Consider the following 21,567-nt stretch of genomic DNA (forward strand, 5'->3'; position numbering starts at 1 on the left):
ATCTCCAAGCAACAATTTGTGTCTCCCACACTGTGACAGTCTGTCTCTCATGGTTGCAGTAGGTGTCTGCTTCTGGATATCTATTAGCTTTCTTTCCCTCCTTAGAGGAGAACATGGTTTACTTAGCGGATGTGCTGTATGATCTTCTCCAAGTGTTTGGTAAGGAAAATGCCATGACAGTAGCTGTGGAAGGTGGCTCTGGCTAAGACATTGGGAGGCAGATGCTGCATCCAAGTTGAGGTTAACCAGACTACCATTTTGGTATAAGCTTTTATTTGGTGAAGACCTGGAGAAATTGGTTAAGGACTCAGGGGACTAAAGTTCAGTGTTTGCCAGAAGATAAATCTAAGCTGTCATACTGAGTGACCCAGGCTTACTTCCATTTCAGAGGCCGGGGAAATCAAGTTCCTTTGAGGTCCTGTTTCTAACAAAGGCAATCCACCTTACAAGAAGATAAAAGGGATTCAGCTATAAGCCCTACAGCATCCAGTGCCTTCTGTTCTTCACAATGATGGGACCTTAGGCAACTCTTATTAATAAGAGGACACTTGTCAAGGTTTTGAGAAGTGGACCAAATTACTTCAGACCTGTAGCTTTTAGAAATAATCAGAGAAGGATACAAATTGGAATTTTCCCATCCTCTCCCTAATTTTAATTGGAGTCTCCATGGAAAGCATCCACCAACAGTATACTCCGCCTTACAGACTCTCATTCACTTTGGAGCAGTACAAACTGTCCCTTAATGTGAGTAGAGGTCAGAAAGTTACTCAGTTTACTTTAGTGTACCCAAAAAGGAAGGATCTTTTTGCGTAGTATTGGATCAAGTTAATCAACAGCACTTCAGAATGGAAACCTAGGCGAGTTATTTTCCTCAGATCTCAAGGAACTATATTTTTACATATGCATTTGGCCACCTCATTCAGAAACTCACCCTTGCTATATTTTACTGTTTCTTTATTCTTAAGTGCAAGGGATAGCCTTTACTAAATTGTTGAATTTCATGTTGGCTTATTTGAAGGCAGCAGTAGATGTGAATTCTTATGTATTACTTCTCACTGTTTGGCTATCAAAATACTGACTGAAAGCAGCTCTGTCAGTTTCTTTATCTCCACTTGCTGGTAGAGGGGCATAACCCATAATTTCTGAATTGATCTGTTGGGACTAAAGGAAATAAAATTAGCAGGTAAACTCTGCTTTCTCCTCCTGAATGTCTTAAGCCTATCTGTAAGCCCTCCTATAGTTCTGGTAGCTTTGATCTAAGCTGCTTCCCTTGTCCTAATTTCCTTATGAAAGTATGGCCTCTAGAGGAGACCACAGTACTTGAGTGGGGATCTCAATGGTGCTGTACAGAAGGGAACAATCTCCTGCAATTCTGCCACTATAACCAAATACACTGTGAGTTTTCCTTGTGGCTTTATTAGTCAGGGCATATGAGTTAGATAGGCCTCTTGTCCCTTTCCTGTGTAGAAGGAAGAATTACACTATACATATGTGTGTCCCTCTCAAGCTGCTCATAGTAAGTACAGTCTCCTTGAAACTCTGAAGCTTCTTGCAGCCTAAGATAAGGTTTTCACTTGCTAACAGGTATTGATGTAAATCAGGCTCCAGCTGTCAAATCACAAACTGAAGCCAAACTTTCTTAGCAAATCTTTTTATTAGGACAATGTACAGCTTGTCTAATGAACCCCATCCTGCCCCTATCCTCTGTATTTCACTAGCAGCAGTCATTCGTGTTCCTAAATAACACAGTATATTGTTCCAGGCTTTCAGAAGGAAATACGGATAGCCATGTAAGATTTTGCTTTCCCTGCCACAGAATGTTTAATTTTAACAAAGTTTCAGAATGTCAACAAGGCTATAACCAAAGTTTAAAATGTTAAAAACAGAAGGTAGAAACTAACACGATTCAATGCTGAATGGCAAGTCAAGTAATAGACTAGAATAGATAAGAAAGTCACAACTGCTAGAAGAAAAAACAGACTTAGAGAAATAAATAACAAGAGACGGAGGTCTGCAAGGATAAATACCCTAAGTCTATAATGCACTCCTGCCTTGTGAAACCTTTCTTTGCACCAGCACCCTTCACCTTCTTGAATATTTATTTCTGAGGGTACAGGCAGATAGTTTTAGATACCCTGGTCTATAGATGATTCCATTTCAGAGCTCTGAGCATCTTGTGAAAAGATCAGAAACTCCTGGCGCTAGCCATGTAGGAGTAGGTGAATGGAGTTCTACTTCTAGGCACTGCTGATCTAAGTTTCACAAGTTCTGTATAGTACAGCTGGCACCACCTTTAAAACATGTGCCTTAACTAAAGGCAGGTGTTTACACTAAAAGAAAGGGCAGGAACCTTTCAAAGAAAGATTCAACAGCCCCCCCCCCCCCCAATTTCCTGCAAGCAGAAGAGCACATTCCACTGCAGGAATGTGCTGGACAACCTTATACAAGTTAAACCAATCAAAAATTACATCAAGGAGTAGGTTTTAAAACAGGCAGCAAGAATTTCTGCAAGTTAATAAAGATGGTAACTAACATTCTTAATTTTTCCTTGTTAAAAAAAAAATTCAAGCTAAAGGAGTACATTTCTCTCTCTAAGATGGTAAAGATTTATGATTACATCTTTACTGAACCACACAGGAAAAATGTTTGTGCTCCTTGGCTGCTGCCACCCCCTTTCAACCAAGGGGAGAGAAGTACTGGAGTTGGTATCATGTCTCTTAGCAACTTTTCATACAACTGAATGTCCTATACAGTGTTAAAGGGAGTACTAGCTTCAGCTCTGCACAGCTCCAACATGACCAATTAAAATATTTGGGTAAATAGCCATTACAGTTGCCTTTCAAGAGCTCTGCTACTGGCCAGACCCAGTGCCTGCTTGTAATGATTGGTACAGGGCCAGCAGTAGTTTATCAGTCCAACTACAGTAGGGAAGAGTTCTAGTGAGTTAAGGTCCATAAGAAAAGCTGTTAAAATAATCAGTTACAGCCAGAGGCTTCCTTTTTAGGTGCATTTCACCCAAGTGATTGTGCCTATTGGGGAGGCTCCATCTATACCTACCAAAGACATATACACGTCATTTAGTCTCTGCCACCCTACTACGACACATTTTATCATGTCTTTTCACCCTCAGTCCCTAAACAGACATAGATGAGTTTTGCAAATGAAGGGAGGGGAAATGGTAAATGCACCATTTTGTCACTTCTTAACTTGTCGATTGTTGGAGAAACAGGAAGCCCCTCATCTCTCAATAGATTCTATTCATATCTAGGACAGAAATGTGCAACACAGACTACTGGCTCCTATGCAGCAGAGATACCATGAGCAATACTGGTAATACATACAGTAACTCAACTGGAGCCATTCATATGATCACATGTGCATCAAACCAGTGATGCAAGGAAGAGAAAATAGAAGAAATAAAAAATGGCTACAGGACCTGAATGCTGTAGCATTTGTGAAAATATTCTACAGTCAGCTCATAAAACCTTGCCAACCACACATTAAATTCCTAAATAATTTAAAATAAGTATTTTGTTTTAGAATTGGAGTTCTTGGGTGCAAGTTCAAGACTTTGGTGTGGAACTGGCTGATGTCACTCAGTCTGTAAGATTGGATGGAGTCATTGTGGATTCGATGCTAGTGTATAAACCAGCTCCCGTGGTGCCCTGCAGCACAGGTTCTCATCCAGAAAAACTATTTGCCATTCTGAAGGGCCTTGGCCTTTTTAAGGATCTGGGAAACATCAATGGGGGGATAGTCCTGGAAGTAAATAAACAAGCAAGCAAGCAGTGCATTACACAGAGACCAAACATGAGCACACTAACAGCAGATTAAGTCAGCAAAGAGTTCCAGAGCTTAACTATTCGTGTAACTTTCTCAAGTGTCCCCTAGTCTTCGTACTTTTGGAATGAGTAAAAAATCAATTTACTTCTACTCTTTCTACACCACTCAAGATTTTGTAGAAATCATAACTCCCCTCACCCATCTCTTTTCCAAGCTGAAGAGCCCTAACCTCTTTAGCCTTTCCTCATACGAGAGGAGTTCCATTCCCTTTATCATTTTGGTCACTCTTCTTTGAACCTTTTCTCTGCTATATCTTTTTTGAGACAGTGACCAGAACTGAATGCAGTACTCAATGTGCAGTCGCACCATGGAGCAATACAAAGGCATTATAGTATTTTCGGTCTTATTCACCATCCCTTTCCTAATAATTCCTAGCAGCCTGTTTGCTTGTTTGGCCGCCACCACACACTGAGACGAAGATTTAAGTGTATTATCTACAATGACACCCAGATCGTGGACCCTAGTATCAGATAACTATGATTCAGATTATTCTTTCCAATGCGCATCACCTTGCATTTGCCACATTAAATTTCATCTGCCATTTGGATGCCCAATCTTTCAATTTCCTAAGGTCTTCCTGCAATATTTCACAGTCTGCACGTGTTTTGTTTTAACATCCTTGCACAGTTTTGTATCATCTGCAAATTTAATCATTTCACTTGTCATTCCAATTTCCATATCATTTATTAACTAGTATAAAAGGCCCGTTTCGGTAGGCAATGAAACGGGCGCTAGCAAGGTAATCCCCCCCCCCCCCCCCCGCAGCGTCCTTCCTGTCTCCCCTGCGCCCCCCTGCAGCCACCCATCTGGTCTCAGGACCCCCTCCCCACCAACCCTCCTCTGCCCCTGCAGCCACGCATGTGCAGCGGCCCTTCTCTCTCCCCTGCCCCCCTTGCAGCCACCCATGTCCAGCAACACTCCTCTCCCCCTGCCCCCCCCCCTGCAGCCACCCATGTCCAGCAACCCTCCTCTCCCCCTGCAGCTACCCATGTCCAGCAACCCTCCTCTTCCCTGCCCCCCTGCAGCCACCCATGTCCAACGACCCTCCTCTCCTTTCCCCTTGCCCCCCCCCTGTAGCCACCCATGTCCAGTGACCCACCTCTCTCCCCTGCCCCCCCTGCAGCCACCCATGTCCAGCAACCCTCCTCTCCCCCTGCAGCTACCCATGTCCAGCGACCCTCCTCTTCCCTGCCCCCTGCAGCCACCCATGTCCAGCAACACTCCTCTCCCCCTGCCCCCCCCCTGCAGCCACCCATGTCCAGCAACCCTCCTCTCCCCCTGCAGCTACCCATGTCCAGCAACCCTCCTCTTCCCTGCCCCCCTGCAGCCACCCATGTCCAACGACCCTCCTCTCCTTTCCCCTTGCCCTCCCCCCGTAGCCACCCATGTCCAGCGACCCACCTCTCTCCCCTGCCCCCCCTGCAGCTACCCATGTCCAGCAACCCTCCTCTCCCCCTGCAGCTACCCATGTCCAGCGACCCTCCTCTTCCCTGCCCCCTGCAGCCACCCATGTCCAACGACCCTCCTCTCCTTTCCCCTTGCCCCCCCTGTAGCCACCCATGTCCAGCGACTCACCTCTCTCCCCTGCAGCCACCCATGTCCAGCGACCCTCCTCTCCCCTGCCCCATCTGGTCTCAGGACCCCCTCCCCACCTCCCCTGCCCCCCCTGCAGCCATCCATGTCCAGCGACCCTCCTCTCCCCCTGCAGCCACCCATGTCCAGTGACCCTCCCCTCCCCCTGCCCCACTCCAGCCACCCATGTCCACCGACCCTCCCCTCCCCCCTCGGCGCATCACCCAAACCCCTACCCCCCCCCCCCAGCGCATCACCCAAGCCCCTACCCCCCATCGGGCACATCAACCTCCTCGCCACCCACAGCCACCAATATTAACGCTGTCCGGCCGCTGCTGCGTCTCCTATTGAGCAGCAGCGGCCGGTACAAAAAGAAAAAAGCCAAAAAAAAGATTTTAAACCTGAAACACGGCTCCGTAGATAGCCATCTGGCATTGGCTGTCATCTCTGCAGCCGTTCCTCCTCTCCCCTCTGACGTCGCTGCGCTCCTCCGGGGTCTTCCTGCAGGGGCAGTGACATGGAGGGGAGAGGAGGAGCGGCTGCAGTGACGACAGCCAATGCCAGATGGCTGTCTACGGAGCCGCGTTTCAGGTTAAAAATCTTTTTTTTTGGCTTTTTTCTTTTTATACCGGCCGCTGCTGCACCACAGGAGAAGCAGCAGCGGCCAGACAGCATTAGTATTGGCGGCTGCGGGTGGCAAGGGAGTTGATGTGCCCGAGGGGGGGGGGGGGTAGGGGCTTTGGTGATGCGCCGGGGGAAGGGTCTTGGGTGCTGCGCCGGGGCGGAGGGGCTTGGGTGTTACTCCGGGGGGGGGGGGGGGGGGGCACTGAGATCTGATTGGTAGGCAGGGGGAGGAGTAGGGAAACACGCTCCGCATGTTTCCCTACTCCTCCCCCTTCCTGGCTCGCGGTTTTGCAGGGCATGGGCTTGGGTGTTGCGCCGAGGGGGGGGCACTGACAGCTGTTTCCCAGGCAGGGGGAGGAGTACTCCTCCCCTTGCCTTGGAATCAGCTGTCAGTGACATCACTGACGTCAGTGCATTCTAAACTGCCTAGCAGACCACCTCCGAGGGAGCCAGGGTACCAGGCACATTAGAACGTTGGAGGTGAGAATTATTATATAGGATATGTTAAATAGCACCAGTCCCAATACAAATCTCTGAGGCACTCCACTGTTCACCCTCCTCCATCGAAAGAAATGACCATTTAACCCTACCCTCTGCTTTCTGTCCAATAACCAATTCCCAATCCACACCAGAACCTTGCCTCCTACTCCTTGACTCTAATGCTCTCAGGAGTCTCTCATGAGGAACTTTATCAAAACCTTTCTGAAAATTTAGAGAGCTAAAAGAATACAAAAGAGAATGCAGAAAGCTAGAAAGCCTATGGCAGAAACTCAAAACCGACGAAAACAAAGCGAACTGGAAAGCAAAACGCAAGATAATACAAGGCAAAACTGAGAACAATCAAATTCAACCACTTCAAGCAAATAATTGGATCAGACTACAAAATAAAAATAAACAAACAAACAAAAAACTTTACAGCATAATCAACTTACTTCTAAACAGAGAGCAAAATACATCCGAATCAGCAAACCCTCTTTGAACACAAGAACTTGCTAATACTTTGAGGATAAAATAACATTACTGAGAGCCTCCTTCCAGAAAGATAATCCAAACTTGGAGCAGTACTTGGAGGAACTCACTGGAAGCGAAGCGCCATATAACGCAGACAGATCATGGTCGGCATTCTCACCCCCTAAAATGACACTAGTCCGTCATTTATGTCACAAAACAACCACTCTCACTGCTCACTAGACATCTTCCCCAGCTACCTTCTAAGGACCCCCCCCCCCCCACACACAAAATTCCTAGAAAGCATCACAGCCTACTTAGCCGATCTGCTAACCATAGGTGTCTTCCCAGAGGAAAAAGGGATCATCTTAATGCCTATTCCCAAAAATGCCAAATTAAGCAAAAGTGACATAAAAAACTACAGACCAGTAGCCTCCATACCCCTAATTGCCAAACTACTAGAAAATGTTGTCAACAAGCAACTAACAGAATACCTGCACAACTTCTCAACACTCCACGACTCTCAATCAGGATTCAGATCTCACCACAGCACAGAAACGACACTAACTGCACTAATCGCCAAATTCAAGAAAGAAATCAGTCAAAGCAGAAACATACTACTACACAATTCGACATGTCCTCAGCCTTCGACATGGTCGACCACTACATCCTAATACGAATACTCGACAAGATCAGCATAAGTGGAGCAGCAATCCAATGGTTTGACAAATTCCTGACCAAGAGATCATACCAAGTCAAAATGAAAAACGAACTGTCCCACACATGGAAAGAACAACCAGGAGTCCCATAGGGATCCTCAATTTGCCCAATCCTCTTCAACATCATGATGACCCCTCTGGCCAAGACACTTGACAATAAAGGCCTCAATCCGTTCATCTACGCTGACGATGTGACGATCTACATCCCATTCGAAAAAGACCTAAAAGACATATCAGAGATAATCAAAGGAAGCCCAAACATACTAGAAAACTGGGCCACTGCCTTTAAACTCAAACTCAACAGAGACAAGACCCAATTACTGGCAATAACAGAACCGCACAAACCACCACAACCAACATAACCATAGATGACACCTCGTACCCCCTCTCGGAAAACCTAAAACTACTGGGAGTAATCATTGATCAAAAATTACACTCGAGCTCTACGCTGGCTCCCAATCAAAGCCTGCATAACCTTCAAGCCTGTCCCATGGTCTGGCTTATAATCTACAGTGAAGCTCCTGCCTACCTGATCATCCTAACCCTTAAGAACTCACTGAAAGAGGCGAGGTACTATTTGACCCTTCACTACCCCAGCAGCCGCAAATTCATCTACAAGTCTGTTCACTCTACGAACTTCCCCTACTATGAACCAAACATGGAATACTCTACCAAAATCCCTAAGGTCCATAACACCCCACACAACCTTCAGGAAACAGCTCAAGACATACATGTTCAAGAAGTTCCCAACCACAGACAACAAAAACGAATCAACTTCACCCAAACAAAACAAACCAACCATGTAATCCCCCTCCTCACAAATCAACCCAAGATGCCAAAACACCCAATTATACTTCCCCAACATCCCAAATGACCAACTCCTATCCCTCAAACCACTTAATACCAACCAAACAAGTCATTAATCCAGCTCACCTGCTCCCCTACCCTGAAGCTACCACAATGCAACCTGGTACCTTATGTTCTTCTCAAAATTACTCAAGGTACTAACGTAACCTAGTATCTTATGCTCATGTTAAACATAATTCGCTATCCAACGTTCCCATTAAATGTATCTCTTTACCATGTAAAATGTAACACTCTACCTCTATGATCTATCATTGTTAGCCACATTGAACCAAACATATTTGGAAAATGTGGGATACAAATACTGCTATAAATAAAATAAATAAATAAAAACCTACATATGTGTCTGAATTAAAGCAATTCTGCAAAGAAATTCCTCAATGGTGATGTGAAAAACTGATATCAAATTACAGGAAATGTTTAGTTGCAATTGGTGCTGCTAAAGCGGATGCAACTAGTTACTACGTCTAGGGGACAGTTACGTTTTCACATAAGTGATATGGGAGTTGGACAACTTTGTTCCTTAATAAATGAATAATTTAAAAACTTTATTATGTGTTTACTCAGGTTCACTTTGTCTAACATTGTATTTTGTTTAAAAATTAGCAAGTGACATATGCAATAATAGGGGAAATCAAGAGTGGCGTAAATGATTTTTCACATCACTGCATTCTGGGGTGTGGGGGACCCTGAAGCCCTTACCTGAAGCAGCCTCATGTTCAAGGTGAAGTCTCCCTCTAGTAACTGGTCTCGTATTAGTCTAAGGAGAAACAGTATTAAAGTGAGAACTTTCTGTAACTTTTAGCATTTTTCTTATCCCCATGCACAGAAACATAGCTCCACCTGACAGCACACCCAGGGGAAGAGACAGATACCAAGTCACCACATCTAAGACAGAGGAAAGACAGCACCCACCTCTCTGAAACACGTTACACACACAGTCTCAGCCCGCTAGGGAAAGAAAGGAAGCCCCCCTCAGTCTCTGACTCACAACAGAATAGTAAAGAGTCTCACAATGGCAAGAATATGACAGACTTGTGCACACTCACATTAACATAGCGCAGCTGACCAGGAGCAAGAAATCAAAACGATTTTCGTCAGCAAAAAGTGAGTCCCAGATTTGTATAACATCAGGTAGCACAAACTCTTGAGACAGAAGCAGCATGAGCCAGCGAAAGGCAAAAAACTGAGGCCTGATATTCTGCTCCTGCTGTTGGAGATAGAAGGCAAGGGAACATTATTATGACTCTCAGAAACAGCATCAGTCCATTCACACAGCATTCTCGAATATTCAGTCACATTTTTGGGTGACTCTCAAAGCAAGGCAGGGGGTAGTGGATTTGTGGCAGTAGCAGGATGCCTCTTGCTTGCTTGTACTAAATTGTGGTGAATAGCTGTGCACAAGACATTAAAATGTATTGCCTCAATGCCTCCTTCACAGAGGTTAAATCTAAACAGTTCTTCAACATAAAGCATCACATTAGGAACATAAAAATTGATACACTATCAGACCAGTGGTCCAGTGTGACCACTCTGGGACACAGGATGCTGGGCTATATGGTCTACTTGTGAAAGATACTTAGCATATCCTAATACTACTCATCCCCAGCTCCTTATAAATAAGAGGTGACATTCTCCAAGCTTACTTGACTAATAGCTGTTAATGGACCTGTTCTCCAGCAACATATCAAAAGCTTTTTTTAAACCCAACTATGCTACTGACCTTCAGCTCATCTTCTGGCAACAAATTCTATTTTACTGCATCTTTCTCCACACTAACACTCTTATTCCATGGTGTCCCACAGATCAATCCAGAGATTTGTGGGTTATGTCCCTCTACCAGCAGGTGGAGATAGAGAGAATGCCAGAGGTTTGCTATATGTGGTCCTGTGCAGCCAACGCCACTCAGTATTCTATCTAGCAGGTGAAAGGTCATAGGTGTGCAGCTCTGGATGGATCCGGCTCCTAGTACTCTCTGAGGATCTAGTTGAGCCTGGACTGCGGTTGAGGCCCGATCTGTGCATTTGGGGTGCACACCTGGTGGTGCCAGGTCCCTCCCTCTCTCCCTCCAATGCCCCCCCACCCAGACTGCTGGTGTCTGTTACTAGAATCTGGCTGTCTGTTTCTCTTGCCTCTTAAAAAAAAAAAACAGCCTCGAGGTAAGCTGAGTGTTTATCCATGCTTTTGGAGGACTCCTCTCTAGACCGGTAGTTTGGCGCGAGGAGAGGGAGGGACCGTTCTTTGGTAGTCTGCAATATGTTGGTGCCTTCAGAGGCTGCGAAGCGCTGCTCCTGGTGTGGGAGCCGGCGAGCAGTGTCGGGGGACTGCGAGGCGTGAATGCATCGAACCGCATTGGAAACGGAACTTGCTTTAACCCCTCCGAGCAAGGCAGACGGCGGAATGTGGTTCACTTTGAGGCGTGGTGTGCACAGTCGGGGGTTTCGGTGGTGTCCACCTCCGTGTCCATGATCCTCCCTTCCTTCAGCAGGGACTGCAAAAGTCGAGTACTTTGAAGGTTCAGGTGGCGGCGTTGACATGCTTTAGGGGCCGCCTTCAGGGTACTTCTCTGGTGGCCCATCCGGATGTGGTACGTTTTCTGAGGGGCGTGAACCACCTACGCCCGCCTCGGCCTCTGGTACTTCCGAGTTGGAGTCTGAATCTCGCCGCCTTTTGAGCCTTTAGCAAAACTGACATTGAAGGATCGTACTCTAAAAACGGTCTTCTTGGTTGCTATTGCTTCAGCCAGGAGGATTTCGGAGTTACAGGCGCTCTCGTGCAGAGAGCTCTTTCTAATTCACGGAAGTCAGAATATCCATTCGTATGGTCTCTTCCTTTTTACCGAAGGTGGTTTCCATCTAAGCCAGTCTCTGTCATTGCTGATGTTTCGGAGAGAGGATTACCCGGAGGGTTTTCGGGCCCTGCGTTGCTTGGATGTCAAACGTATCTTGCTACGACATCTGGAGGTTACCAATGAGTTCTGGTGTTCGGATCACCTTTTTGCGGGGCACAAGAAAGGTACTATGGCTTCTAAGGCTAAAGTAGCCCGCTGGCTCCGGGAGGCGATAGCTTCAGCGTACTTGTCCTTGGGAAGGTCTCCTCCCTTATAAGTTTGGGCTCATTCTACTAGAGCACATGCTTCTTCTCTGGCGGAGGTGTGTTTGGCGTCTTTGGAGAACATCTGCAAAGCAGCCACATGAGCGTTGGTTCATATCTTTGCTAAGCATTATCGGGTAGATGTGGCAGCTCGTCAGGACGCGTTTTTTGGTGCATCAGTTATCGCAGCGGGGTTAGGGATTTCCTGCCCTACTTGACTGCTTTGGTACATCCCACAAATCTCTGGATTGATCTGTGGGACTATATGAAAGGAAAAATTAGTCCTTACCTGACAATTTTCTTTCCATTAGTCCCAAAAGATCAATCCAGAGGCCCGCCCAGATATGGATATATTTTCTGCTGTTTGTTTTTCGGTTTATTGTGAGTTCTATGAGGATTCCTTTGTTAGCACTGTTTGTTTGTTTCACAGTTCGAGTGTGTTTGAATATTCTCCCGCACAGGTGGTTGAGGTTCTACATTGTACTTGCTGAAGAGGCAGGAGAGTGGGTCTTGTATTCAAATGTTCTTTTCCACTGCTTTGGTATCATTCATACTAAGCTGTTGTTGGCTGCACATGACCACATATAGCAAACCTCTGGCGTTCTCTCTATCGCCATCTGCTGGTAGAGGGACATAACCCACAAGTCTCTGGATTGATCTGTTGGGAGTAATGGAAAGAAAATTATCAGGTAAGGACTAATTTTTCCTTACATCAGAAAGTAAGGTTAACACCACTTATTATATTGACCCCATAAGAAGAACTTATGTCTTTCCTGTTCATTTTGTCTCCTTATGTCTTACCTGTTAATTTTGTTTCCTTTAGTCCCATCAGACTAATCAAAAACCTGTAAGTTATGCTCATCAACCAGCAAATGGAGACAGAAAGACCTGTAAACTTTATCCTATAAAGACAACATGCATCTTTTGGTCTTCAGCATTTTGAATGATAAAGCAATGGAGATTATGTGTTTCCTTTTCATTTCACTTACAGAATTAATAAAATATATCTATAAACATTTGACAAATTTATAAAATAATATACAAGTAAAACAAAACTATGAAAACATGAGAAGGCATTTTAGACATTAAAAATCTAATGCATACAGCAGATCCCGTAACAGAGCTCTTATAGTAATGATAACATTTTCAGGAGGGCCTCTGCACTGGTCTGGTAAGACTAAAGGAAAACAAAATTAACAGGAAAGACAATCTCTCCTTCATTAGTGTCCTTATCAAACCCTAGTCCAGAACCTGTGGAATGTAGTTAAGCAATCCTAAAGAAGGGTGGGACTCTGAAATCCCTGTCCAAAGAAGTTCAGCTCCAAACACAACCTCTGCTTGTACACCCACATAATTTCATTTATTTTTTTTATATCCTGCATTATCCAAAATATGTTTGGTTCAATGCGGCTTACATCATAACTAACGTAACAATTTAAGTAACAATTTAACAATAGTATAGGTGAACTATAAAACCACATAAAACTTAAAAGTTTTGAGATAAATTTAACACTATGAGACTAGTTTAACATTTTGATATAGCTTAGCTATATGTAAGATGTTACAATTCTGAGACATGGTTATCTATCAGAAAGGTAGGAATGGAGTGTATTAAATCTGATTGGAGGGGTGTAGAAGGGGAAGTTGATAGTAGGTGAGAATTTGTGTATTTTGATATTATGGGTTCACTGGGGAAAGAGGTAGATTAATTTGATGTTAGTGGTAGGGACGGGGGGGGGGGGGGGTGAGTGGTATTTCGGGACTGTTGACCTTTTTCTGTGGTGAGTTTGGTGAACAAATATGTTTTTAGTAGTTTGCGTAAGGTTAGGTATTCATGACCTTTCTGATATTTGGTAGTAGGGAGTTCCAGGTTTTGGTTGATAGGTATGAAGCATAGATTGATTTGTCTCGTATTCCTTTTTGATGTTGGTGGTGTAGGGTCATAAAGGTGCAGGAGCTCGCTGATGCATTCCTTGGAGAAAGACTGATCAATGAGGTGAGGTATTCTATGGATAAGCCTTGAAGGATAGTGAATACCAGGGCTGAAATTTTGAAGATGATTCTTTGATGGGTAGCCAATGGAGTGCATGTAGTGGGGGGGGGGGGGGGGGGGGGGGGGGGGGGGAGTCTTTTGGTAGGGTGGTGTTCTGAAGATAAAGCATGTAGCCGTATTTTGTATTGTTTGTGTCTTTGCATCCCTCATCCAGTCCACTGCAGTAGTCCAGTTGGGAGAGGATCAGTGATTGTACTAGAAGATGGAATGTGGAGTTAGAGAAGAAGTTCCTAATTCTTCTCAGTTTCCACAGGGTCCTGAAAGCCTTTTCTGTGATTGTAGCTATTTGTCATCAAAGTTAAGGTTTTGGTCCATTACTCATAAATGCGTGAAGTGATGACATGTTGTAAGGCAACATGCCATCACACGTGACTCCATACAAGAAGCTGATATTCCTCTAGTAGAATATGCTTTCAGTCCTTGAGGAAGCTGTTTCCCCTGTACAAGAATACAAGCTAAAGAAATCTCTTTAAGCCAGTAAGCAATAGTAGCCTTAGAAGTTGCCTGGTTTTTCCTTGCATCTCCAAATAGGACAAATAATCTGTCTAATCTTGAAAACCATTAGTCATATCCAAAAACTTGAGGCGAACATAAAGAATATCTAGCAAATGAAGCAACCTAAAGTTTTCTCCACACTTCTCTCTGCAGAAGGAAAGAAGTACAAGAAGAAATCAGGTCTTGCCTACTAATTTTATTTCCTTTAATCCAAATCAGAGCAGTCCAGAAACTGTGGCTTACGTCTGTCACCAGCAGATGGAGACAAAGAACAAGCCTTAGAGAAATACTGAACAGCTATCTCCATCAGATGGTGATGGTCTGACCATGTAGCTACTGAACCATTTTGTTTGCTCCTGAGCCAGAGAACTGGTTCTTAGCTGAGCAGGGGGTTCTTCTCTTGAGGATTTGTGCTCCATATTAAAAGAGGGGTTATTTTTATTTGAGAGCAGAAGGGTTTCTCAGGAGGAGTCTGACGGTTACCCCCTACTGGCTAATTCTTCCTTTCTGCTGAGAATAAACTACTACAGCTGTAAAACAATCTTTACAATTATAATAAGAACATATAACATATATAGTAACATAGTAGATGACGGCAGAAAAAGACCTGCACGGTCCATCCAGTTTGCCCAACAAGACAAACATATGTGTATACCTTACTTTGATTTGTACCTGCCTTATTCAGGGCACAGACCGTACAAGTTTGCTGCTTTGATCTGAAGGCAGTTACAGTACATCTTCCAACAGTTTCTTCTTGGAGTTTTTATTCTTTTACTTCATCATCGCTCTGAAGGGGGTTCTGTCAATTGTCTGCCCAAAGGAACTTGGGTTGTGGCATTGATTGTGGCTCAGCTCCACTTTCCCAGCGTGCACAGGTTAAAATACTAGACTGAATTTGAAAAGAAGCTGGGATGAGTGAGGTAAATTTTGGTCACCTTACAACGATGTCCCAGCAGAAGGCATTTAACATTGCTTGCACTGTGGGACCTGCTGCTGCTGCTGCTCCTCCTCCAGTCACTTCAGCTCTTGTGTGGGCTCCCAGCAGTTGGAAGATCACAGAAACAGTACAGCAAGTAGTGGCAGTTACTTTTAAGATAGGAAAATGAGATTTTACTACCATTATGGTCCTGCAGTTCACTGAAAACTGGTGCAGGAAGAACATGTTCACTAGTTAATTCCAGTGCAGAAATAGCTTTAAGTTTTGGGTAGCGTGCAGATGAGGGGAGCCAGTAGCCTGTCAATGCAGTTTTACAAAGGTCATCTCTTTTACCTTCAGGTTTAATCAGAAAATTCTATTCCTCTGGGAGACCTTACAGAAAAAGCAAAAGTTCCCTTTTCTCTGGAGTCTGTACTTCTGTTACACAAGGTTTTTTTGTTAAAACATTAAGTAATTGCCTGACAGTTCAGCTGCTAAAAGGAGCTTGGACTTTAGAGGACAGTAAGTCATAGTCTGTCTTTTTAGCTACAGGATCCAGCCATGTTGTTTCACTGGGGTCTAAAACTCCATTCATTATAGATCACCGAGGAAGAAATCCCAGGTAACCAAGGGAGATGGCCCCACTATAAATTTCAGAAGGGAGGAGCTTTTTTTCAGTTATTGCTAAATGCTTAGAGATTTTATGAATTGCTTCTCCCATGGCTCAAATGCCTCTCTCTTTTGGGACTCCTGGACTTCCCCTCTCTGTACAACCTACTTTATGCCTTTATTATTTTGCACATTGACTAACTCTGCCTAAGCTGGCATCTCTCAGTTACGTCGTCTTCAGACGCTCCAGAACTCAGTTGCTCACCTACTCTTTCACACCAAGAAGTTTGATCACATCACTCCCCTTTTTCTTCAGTTACAATAGCTACCCATTTCTTTCGGGTTTTGGTTCAAGATCCTCATCATCACCCACAAGGTTCTACACACTGGTTTCTCTTCCCACCTCTCTTCTGTTATTATCCCCTACACGCCCGCCCATTCCCCACGATGCACACCTTTTAGTTCTTCCCTCCCCAAATTTTGCAAACTACAATTCCACACGTTCTACTGCATTCTTTTTCCTAGCCCCTAAAATCTGGAATGACCTTCTCCCTTCCCTCAAGTCTGAACTCTCTCCCCTGATTGAAATCTCTACTCAAAGCTCATTTCTTTAGATTTGCTTTTAATGTCTCCTTGGACTAATTCCACTAATGGGTGGAGGCTTGTGGTGATTCATTGCTCAGTTCACTTGTTTGTTTTATTTAGTAGTTTGCTGTGTGTGTGCTCTTTGGCCCTGATGCTCAGAAGCAAATCAGGCACTAGAGGCCATTAGCACTGGACTAGCACCCACATTTGCTAGTGCCTAATGCTCGGAGGGCTCCAGCGAAGGCACGAGTGCGTCAAAGGCTAGCACAAATCACATGCAAATCAGATCATCTGGGATTCAATCTGATGCTCAAAGAAGCACATCCTTAAGAAGGGTGCCCTTACCAACGGGAACCTGCCAGTTTGGCGCTTGCGTTAGGGTTGTTGAAGAGAGGATCTTGCAAGGGAGCCAAAGAACAAGCGAGGAAATAGAGGAACTGCAGCAAGCTCACATGTGGGAATTCGGCCGCCACCTGCGAGCAGAAGTGGGGCCTCTCTATTGTAATTGTGCAAGGCTTTGGGACCCCAGATCACAAGTGAAAAACCTTGCACCTCAAGGGAAGCACATTTTCAGGCTTTCACTGTGATACATTTTGGCAGTAGTTGTGTTGATTTCTATCAAGGGTAGAATGTGTAAGTAAATACTACAAAGCACTGGCCAGGTCCTCCCTCTTTTCACTAGCTGGGAGCTGTTGCCTTCTTCTTCCTCCTTCCCTTCTCCCCCTCTGGTGTTCTAGGTGCTTGATGCACAACTCTTGAGCACATGTACCAAGCACCATGCTGCTCCTAACTCCCAAACAACTACCTCATGCTCAACTCTATAAACTAGCTTATATTTGCATCTCATTAGCATTGAGCATGAGGGAGTAGTTCAGATGCGCCGACTAGGTGGTATTTTTCTGGTGCTGTTCAGAACTGCGATAGAGTTTTGTTCATTGGGTCCTTTGTGTGCTTGTATCCTTTCCTATCAACATTGTAGTTCTTTTTTTGATTGTATTATATTTTTAATTGTAAAGCGCTTTGACCCTCCTTTGTAAAGGTGGCATATCCAGCAACGAATAAATAAACATTTAAAAAAAACACCTTAAAACCATTTATTTGCATCAGGCTACACAGACTCTAATCTCAGCTGAATGGGACTCTCCTGAGGCTGGATTAAGAGTGGATAGAGCTATGGCAATGTTCTATAATGGGTATCTGAAGAGAAAGAAGAGCTTAAACAACTTAAGGTTGATGGCCTTAGTAATAGTGTTACAAAGAAGACTACGATTTCATTAGAAGCTAGAACTACGTATAAGGATGTGCAGGCCATAAACTAAAGTCTTCATTTAACCAATCATTTGAAGACTTAGCATTAGTCCTTTGAGAAGCAGTGTGCAGTGCCTACGTCTCTAGAGCTTCCCTTCTTTCAATCCAACAAGCACAAGGTGTAGCTCAAATCAAAACTGGAGTCCTCAGAGGTTCCTGATCATTTGGAATCAAAGTTAGCCTATCTAGCTGATGATCTCTGACTTATTTTTACTTCTGCATGAGGCATGACAGTAAGTGTTTCAGCCAGAAGACTTCTATGGCTCACAAACTGATCTACAGATTCTTCCTGAAAGACTTGACTAATCAGACTTCCTTTTAGAGGCAAACTTATTTTGCCTCTAAAGACAGTCAAAGGAGGAGGGAGAAGGATTGGGACAGGGAGAGGAGAAAAAGAGTAGCGGGTGAGAATATTAGCTTAATCTTATTTTATGTTGCAATATGCTGAAGCGCTTCAGTATATACTTTGACTAAGACAATATGTATGTGATTTTGTTGGGAAAAAAAATAAAAAGATAGTCAAGCACTAGGGAAACTACACGTCAGAGACTACATGAAAACAAGCCCAAAAGCTTTTCTCATTTTTCCACAAATGGAGCTAGATTTCAGGATATGAAGCACTATAGATCAGGACACGCTGGTAGTTTTCAATATCCTAAGATGCAGCCACAATAGACTTCATTTCAATCTGACAGAAAAGGTGGAAATCAGGAATCTCAAGGAGCAGATGTCCCCCCAAACCTCATAATGATGCGCTCTAGGTCTATTCGTCTCATGTTCAGATTGTCAGTTGACTCAGTTTTTAGAGAAATGAGCCTGAATCACATCAACTAGTGGCATTTGTGATAAGACACAGTTACAAGTCTGAGTTCTCCTGTCTGGTTGGAGTATGACAGCAGCACACTAGAAAAGCATCTGGAAGATGACAGGAGAACTCTAATTTATAACCGTGCTTATCACATACAACATCCACTGGTTGGATGTGGGTCTACTCCTCCAGGAATGAGGACAATAATCTGCTCATTAGTTCCTTTGAGGAATGGTCCTGGAGGGCATTGTTGGGAGGTTTGGGAAACTGCTGAGGTACAAGGTCCTTGATTCCATTCTTGTCTCCTAGAAAAGAACCTCAGTGTGGCTGAAATCTAGAACTGTGAAAAGATCCTAATCTCTCAGACTTATTTCTTAGCCTTACAAACCTTGATCCTGAAGAAATCCATCTCAAAGACGACTGGCTTTTAATAAATAGAGCAAAAATTTATAAATAGGCACCCCTGTTCAACTAAGACTTGTTCCTTTGACCAGTCCATGAGGTGTTTTCCAACCTGTCCAGAAGCTGCACTGTCTGACCATCACCATTCTGGTACAGACTGACAAATACTGAAGACTTAAGGCTGGTGCTGCTATAGGCAGAGCTCACAAGTCTTTAGTTTGTCTCTTGATGCTGGTTGACAGGTATACTCCACAAGTTCTGGAATGATATGGTAAGTACACTAAGGAATTAGGATTATTTTTCTTTGCGATCTGTTCACAATAAATTTCATCTGCAATTTAGGTCTTCTGAAGTTCCTTATAATCATCTTGTGATTGAACTACTTTGAATTATTCTGTGTTACCTGCAAATTTACTATCTCAATCATTTCTCAATATGGTACAAAACACCAGGGCACACAATAACCTTTCTCCATTGGGAACACTGAGCATTTAGTCCTACTCATTTCCTGTCTTTTAGCAAGTTCCCAATCCATAACAGGACATTGTGTCCTCTGTCCTAATTTGCTGAGGAAACTCATGAGGGACTGTGACAGATGCCTTTGACCATCCAAATAGGGCGTCAACCAGCTTACACCTGTCGAGACACACACACACATATATATTTTATTTTTTTTATTTTTGTTACATTTGTACCCCGCGCTTTCCCACTCATGGCAGGCTCAATGCGGCTTACATGGGGCAATGGAGGGTTAAGTGACTTGCCCAGAGTCACAAGGAGCTGCCTGTGCCTGAAGTGGGAATCGAATTCAGTTCCCCAAGACCAGAGTCCACCACCCTAACCACTAGGCCACTCCTCCACTGTGTGTGTGTGTGTCGACAGGTGTAAGCTGGTTGACGCCCTATTTGGATGGTCAAAGGCATATAATATAATATAATAGATCATGTTCATTGTTGATTTAAATCTTGAAATGATAATGAATGTGACTGTTGGGCAGACTGGATGGACCAGTCAGGTCTTTATCTGCTGTCACTTACTATATTACATGAACTCCTATAATTGTACTAATTATGGTATTCACTTCCTTGATTTACATACAGAAAAGGACATTTTATAAATTGTGCAGCTTCACATGCACTTAAAGAGTCCATCTACTTTTATGGCATCTGTGTATAAGCTTTCCTGGGAGCGTAGCTAAGATGTACATGCATATTTTATGAGATACATGAGTGCACACACATATTTATACAGCTTTTTCACAGCATGTCTTACATTTGTGTTTGAGCATTTGCATGCCATTGGGGCTGGTTGTGGGAGCCTATTTTATAAATCCATATAGCTACTTATGTTGCCTTTATAAAATAGGCTTAAAATAGACACAATTAGGACTTTTCAACCAGCCACCCTATTTATTTGGATTTTGCTCACACCTTTTTCAGTAGTAGCTCAATACCTCTATGTCATGTTTATCTGTATCTTAGTATTGTACCCCCTAGGGTGGGATGAATTCTCCTGACATCCAAAGACAAATCCAAGCAGTCTTAAACTCTAAACACATTGATGGAAAAACAAAACATTCTTATCTAAAATATGTCTAACTGGGGCAGAATTAACACCTGTAAATATGTGCTTCTCTCTTTCCCTGTAAGCCTTACTGACCCAATGCTGTTTGTGAATGTACCCCTTTTACTAATCCCATGTCATCCCTGGCCCTGCAATATGTATTCCCGGATATCTACTAAAATTCTGGTGTGGTTAAGACAGACATCAAGAATAGAAGTTACTAGGAGAGGACACATAGATACTGACTGATCTGATCAGCCTTCCTCCTTTCCAAAAGCTGAAATTTTTTTACCCTGCTACAGCAGCCTCCTTCCGGGGGAGGGGGGATGGGGTGTCTCACCAGTTTCAGGTACAACTCCACATCCTTCTCTTTCAGTGTGGAGTAAACGCTCTCCATTCTAGAGGTGATGCCGCACTGTGAGTCATCCAGACTTTTAATGAAGTTATCCCGGATCTCTGCCATCAGGTTTGTGAAGCAGAAGAATGTGTCTGCTTCTGCATGCTCTGGAAGACATCCACCCATAAAGCAGTCACAGATTTTTTTTTTTAATTTTAAACAGGAAAAACAAAGCCCCCAAAATCCACCTATTCCCGTCCAGATGGTTGAGACAACTGCATCAGATAGATATGCTGGGACTGCAGGAGCTACGAGCACCCCCACAGCCAGCAAGCCCCCATTCTCTAAAGTGTATTCTGCTGGGAGAGGCAGTGTCTGAAGTAAATCAGATTTTTCTGCAACCCCCTATTACCTTTCCATTCACAGTTGGGGTCTGTGGCAAAGGTGTGGTAAATAGGCCCCACAATCTCATTCATGCCCTGAACATAAGCGATCCCAGGATTCAGCTTGGCAAAGATGAAAAGAATTCTTTCCACCACCTCCCAATGAGCCTCACTGCCGTTTGGCAAAGGTTCATACTCCATCAATGAATTGGATGCGGCAGACTTGAGAGGGGAGCTGACCTAAGAGAGAGAACATTGAAAAAAACTGTGACAGAATTTATTTAAGGAAATTATGCACCAGCTTTAGCCAACAGACTTACTGTAGCAGAGAACAATTCACATATAAAGCAACAATGAAAGCACACACACACAGAGAAAAAAAATCATAAAAACAAACTCCCCAATATTTATCACTATTTAACTGGTCAGAAACCGCCGCTGACTT

General features: G+C 43.9%; 1 protein-coding gene across 5 annotated transcripts in view; it reads right to left on the bottom strand.

Annotated features, from left to right (window-relative positions):
- Positions 1–2,388: 2,388 nt before the first annotated feature.
- TBC1D13 (TBC1 domain family member 13) overlaps positions 2,389–21,567 on the bottom strand; it is a 68,097-nt gene continuing 48,918 nt past the window's right edge. For 3 of the 5 annotated variants that reach the window (XM_030207901.1, XM_030207900.1, XM_030207898.1), the window contains exons 8-12: positions 21,152–21,362; positions 20,743–20,906; positions 9,620–9,780; positions 9,273–9,330; positions 2,389–3,759 (exon numbers count right to left, since the gene is read on the bottom strand). In XM_030207901.1, coding sequence (XP_030063761.1) covers positions 3,694–3,759; positions 9,273–9,330; positions 9,620–9,780; positions 20,743–20,906; positions 21,152–21,362 — 660 coding nt within the window. In that variant the 3' untranslated portion in view covers positions 2,389–3,693. Of the gene's footprint in view, positions 3,760–9,272; positions 9,331–9,619; positions 9,781–12,464; positions 12,566–20,742; positions 20,907–21,151; positions 21,363–21,567 lie in introns of those variants that run through there. The other 2 variants (XM_030207899.1, XM_030207902.1) reach the window with 2 other exon arrangements.

The sequence above is a fragment of the Microcaecilia unicolor genome, chromosome 6 (assembly GCF_901765095.1).
Source record: "Microcaecilia unicolor chromosome 6, aMicUni1.1, whole genome shotgun sequence".
In the NCBI taxonomy this organism is placed as follows: domain Eukaryota; kingdom Metazoa; phylum Chordata; class Amphibia; order Gymnophiona; family Siphonopidae; genus Microcaecilia; species Microcaecilia unicolor.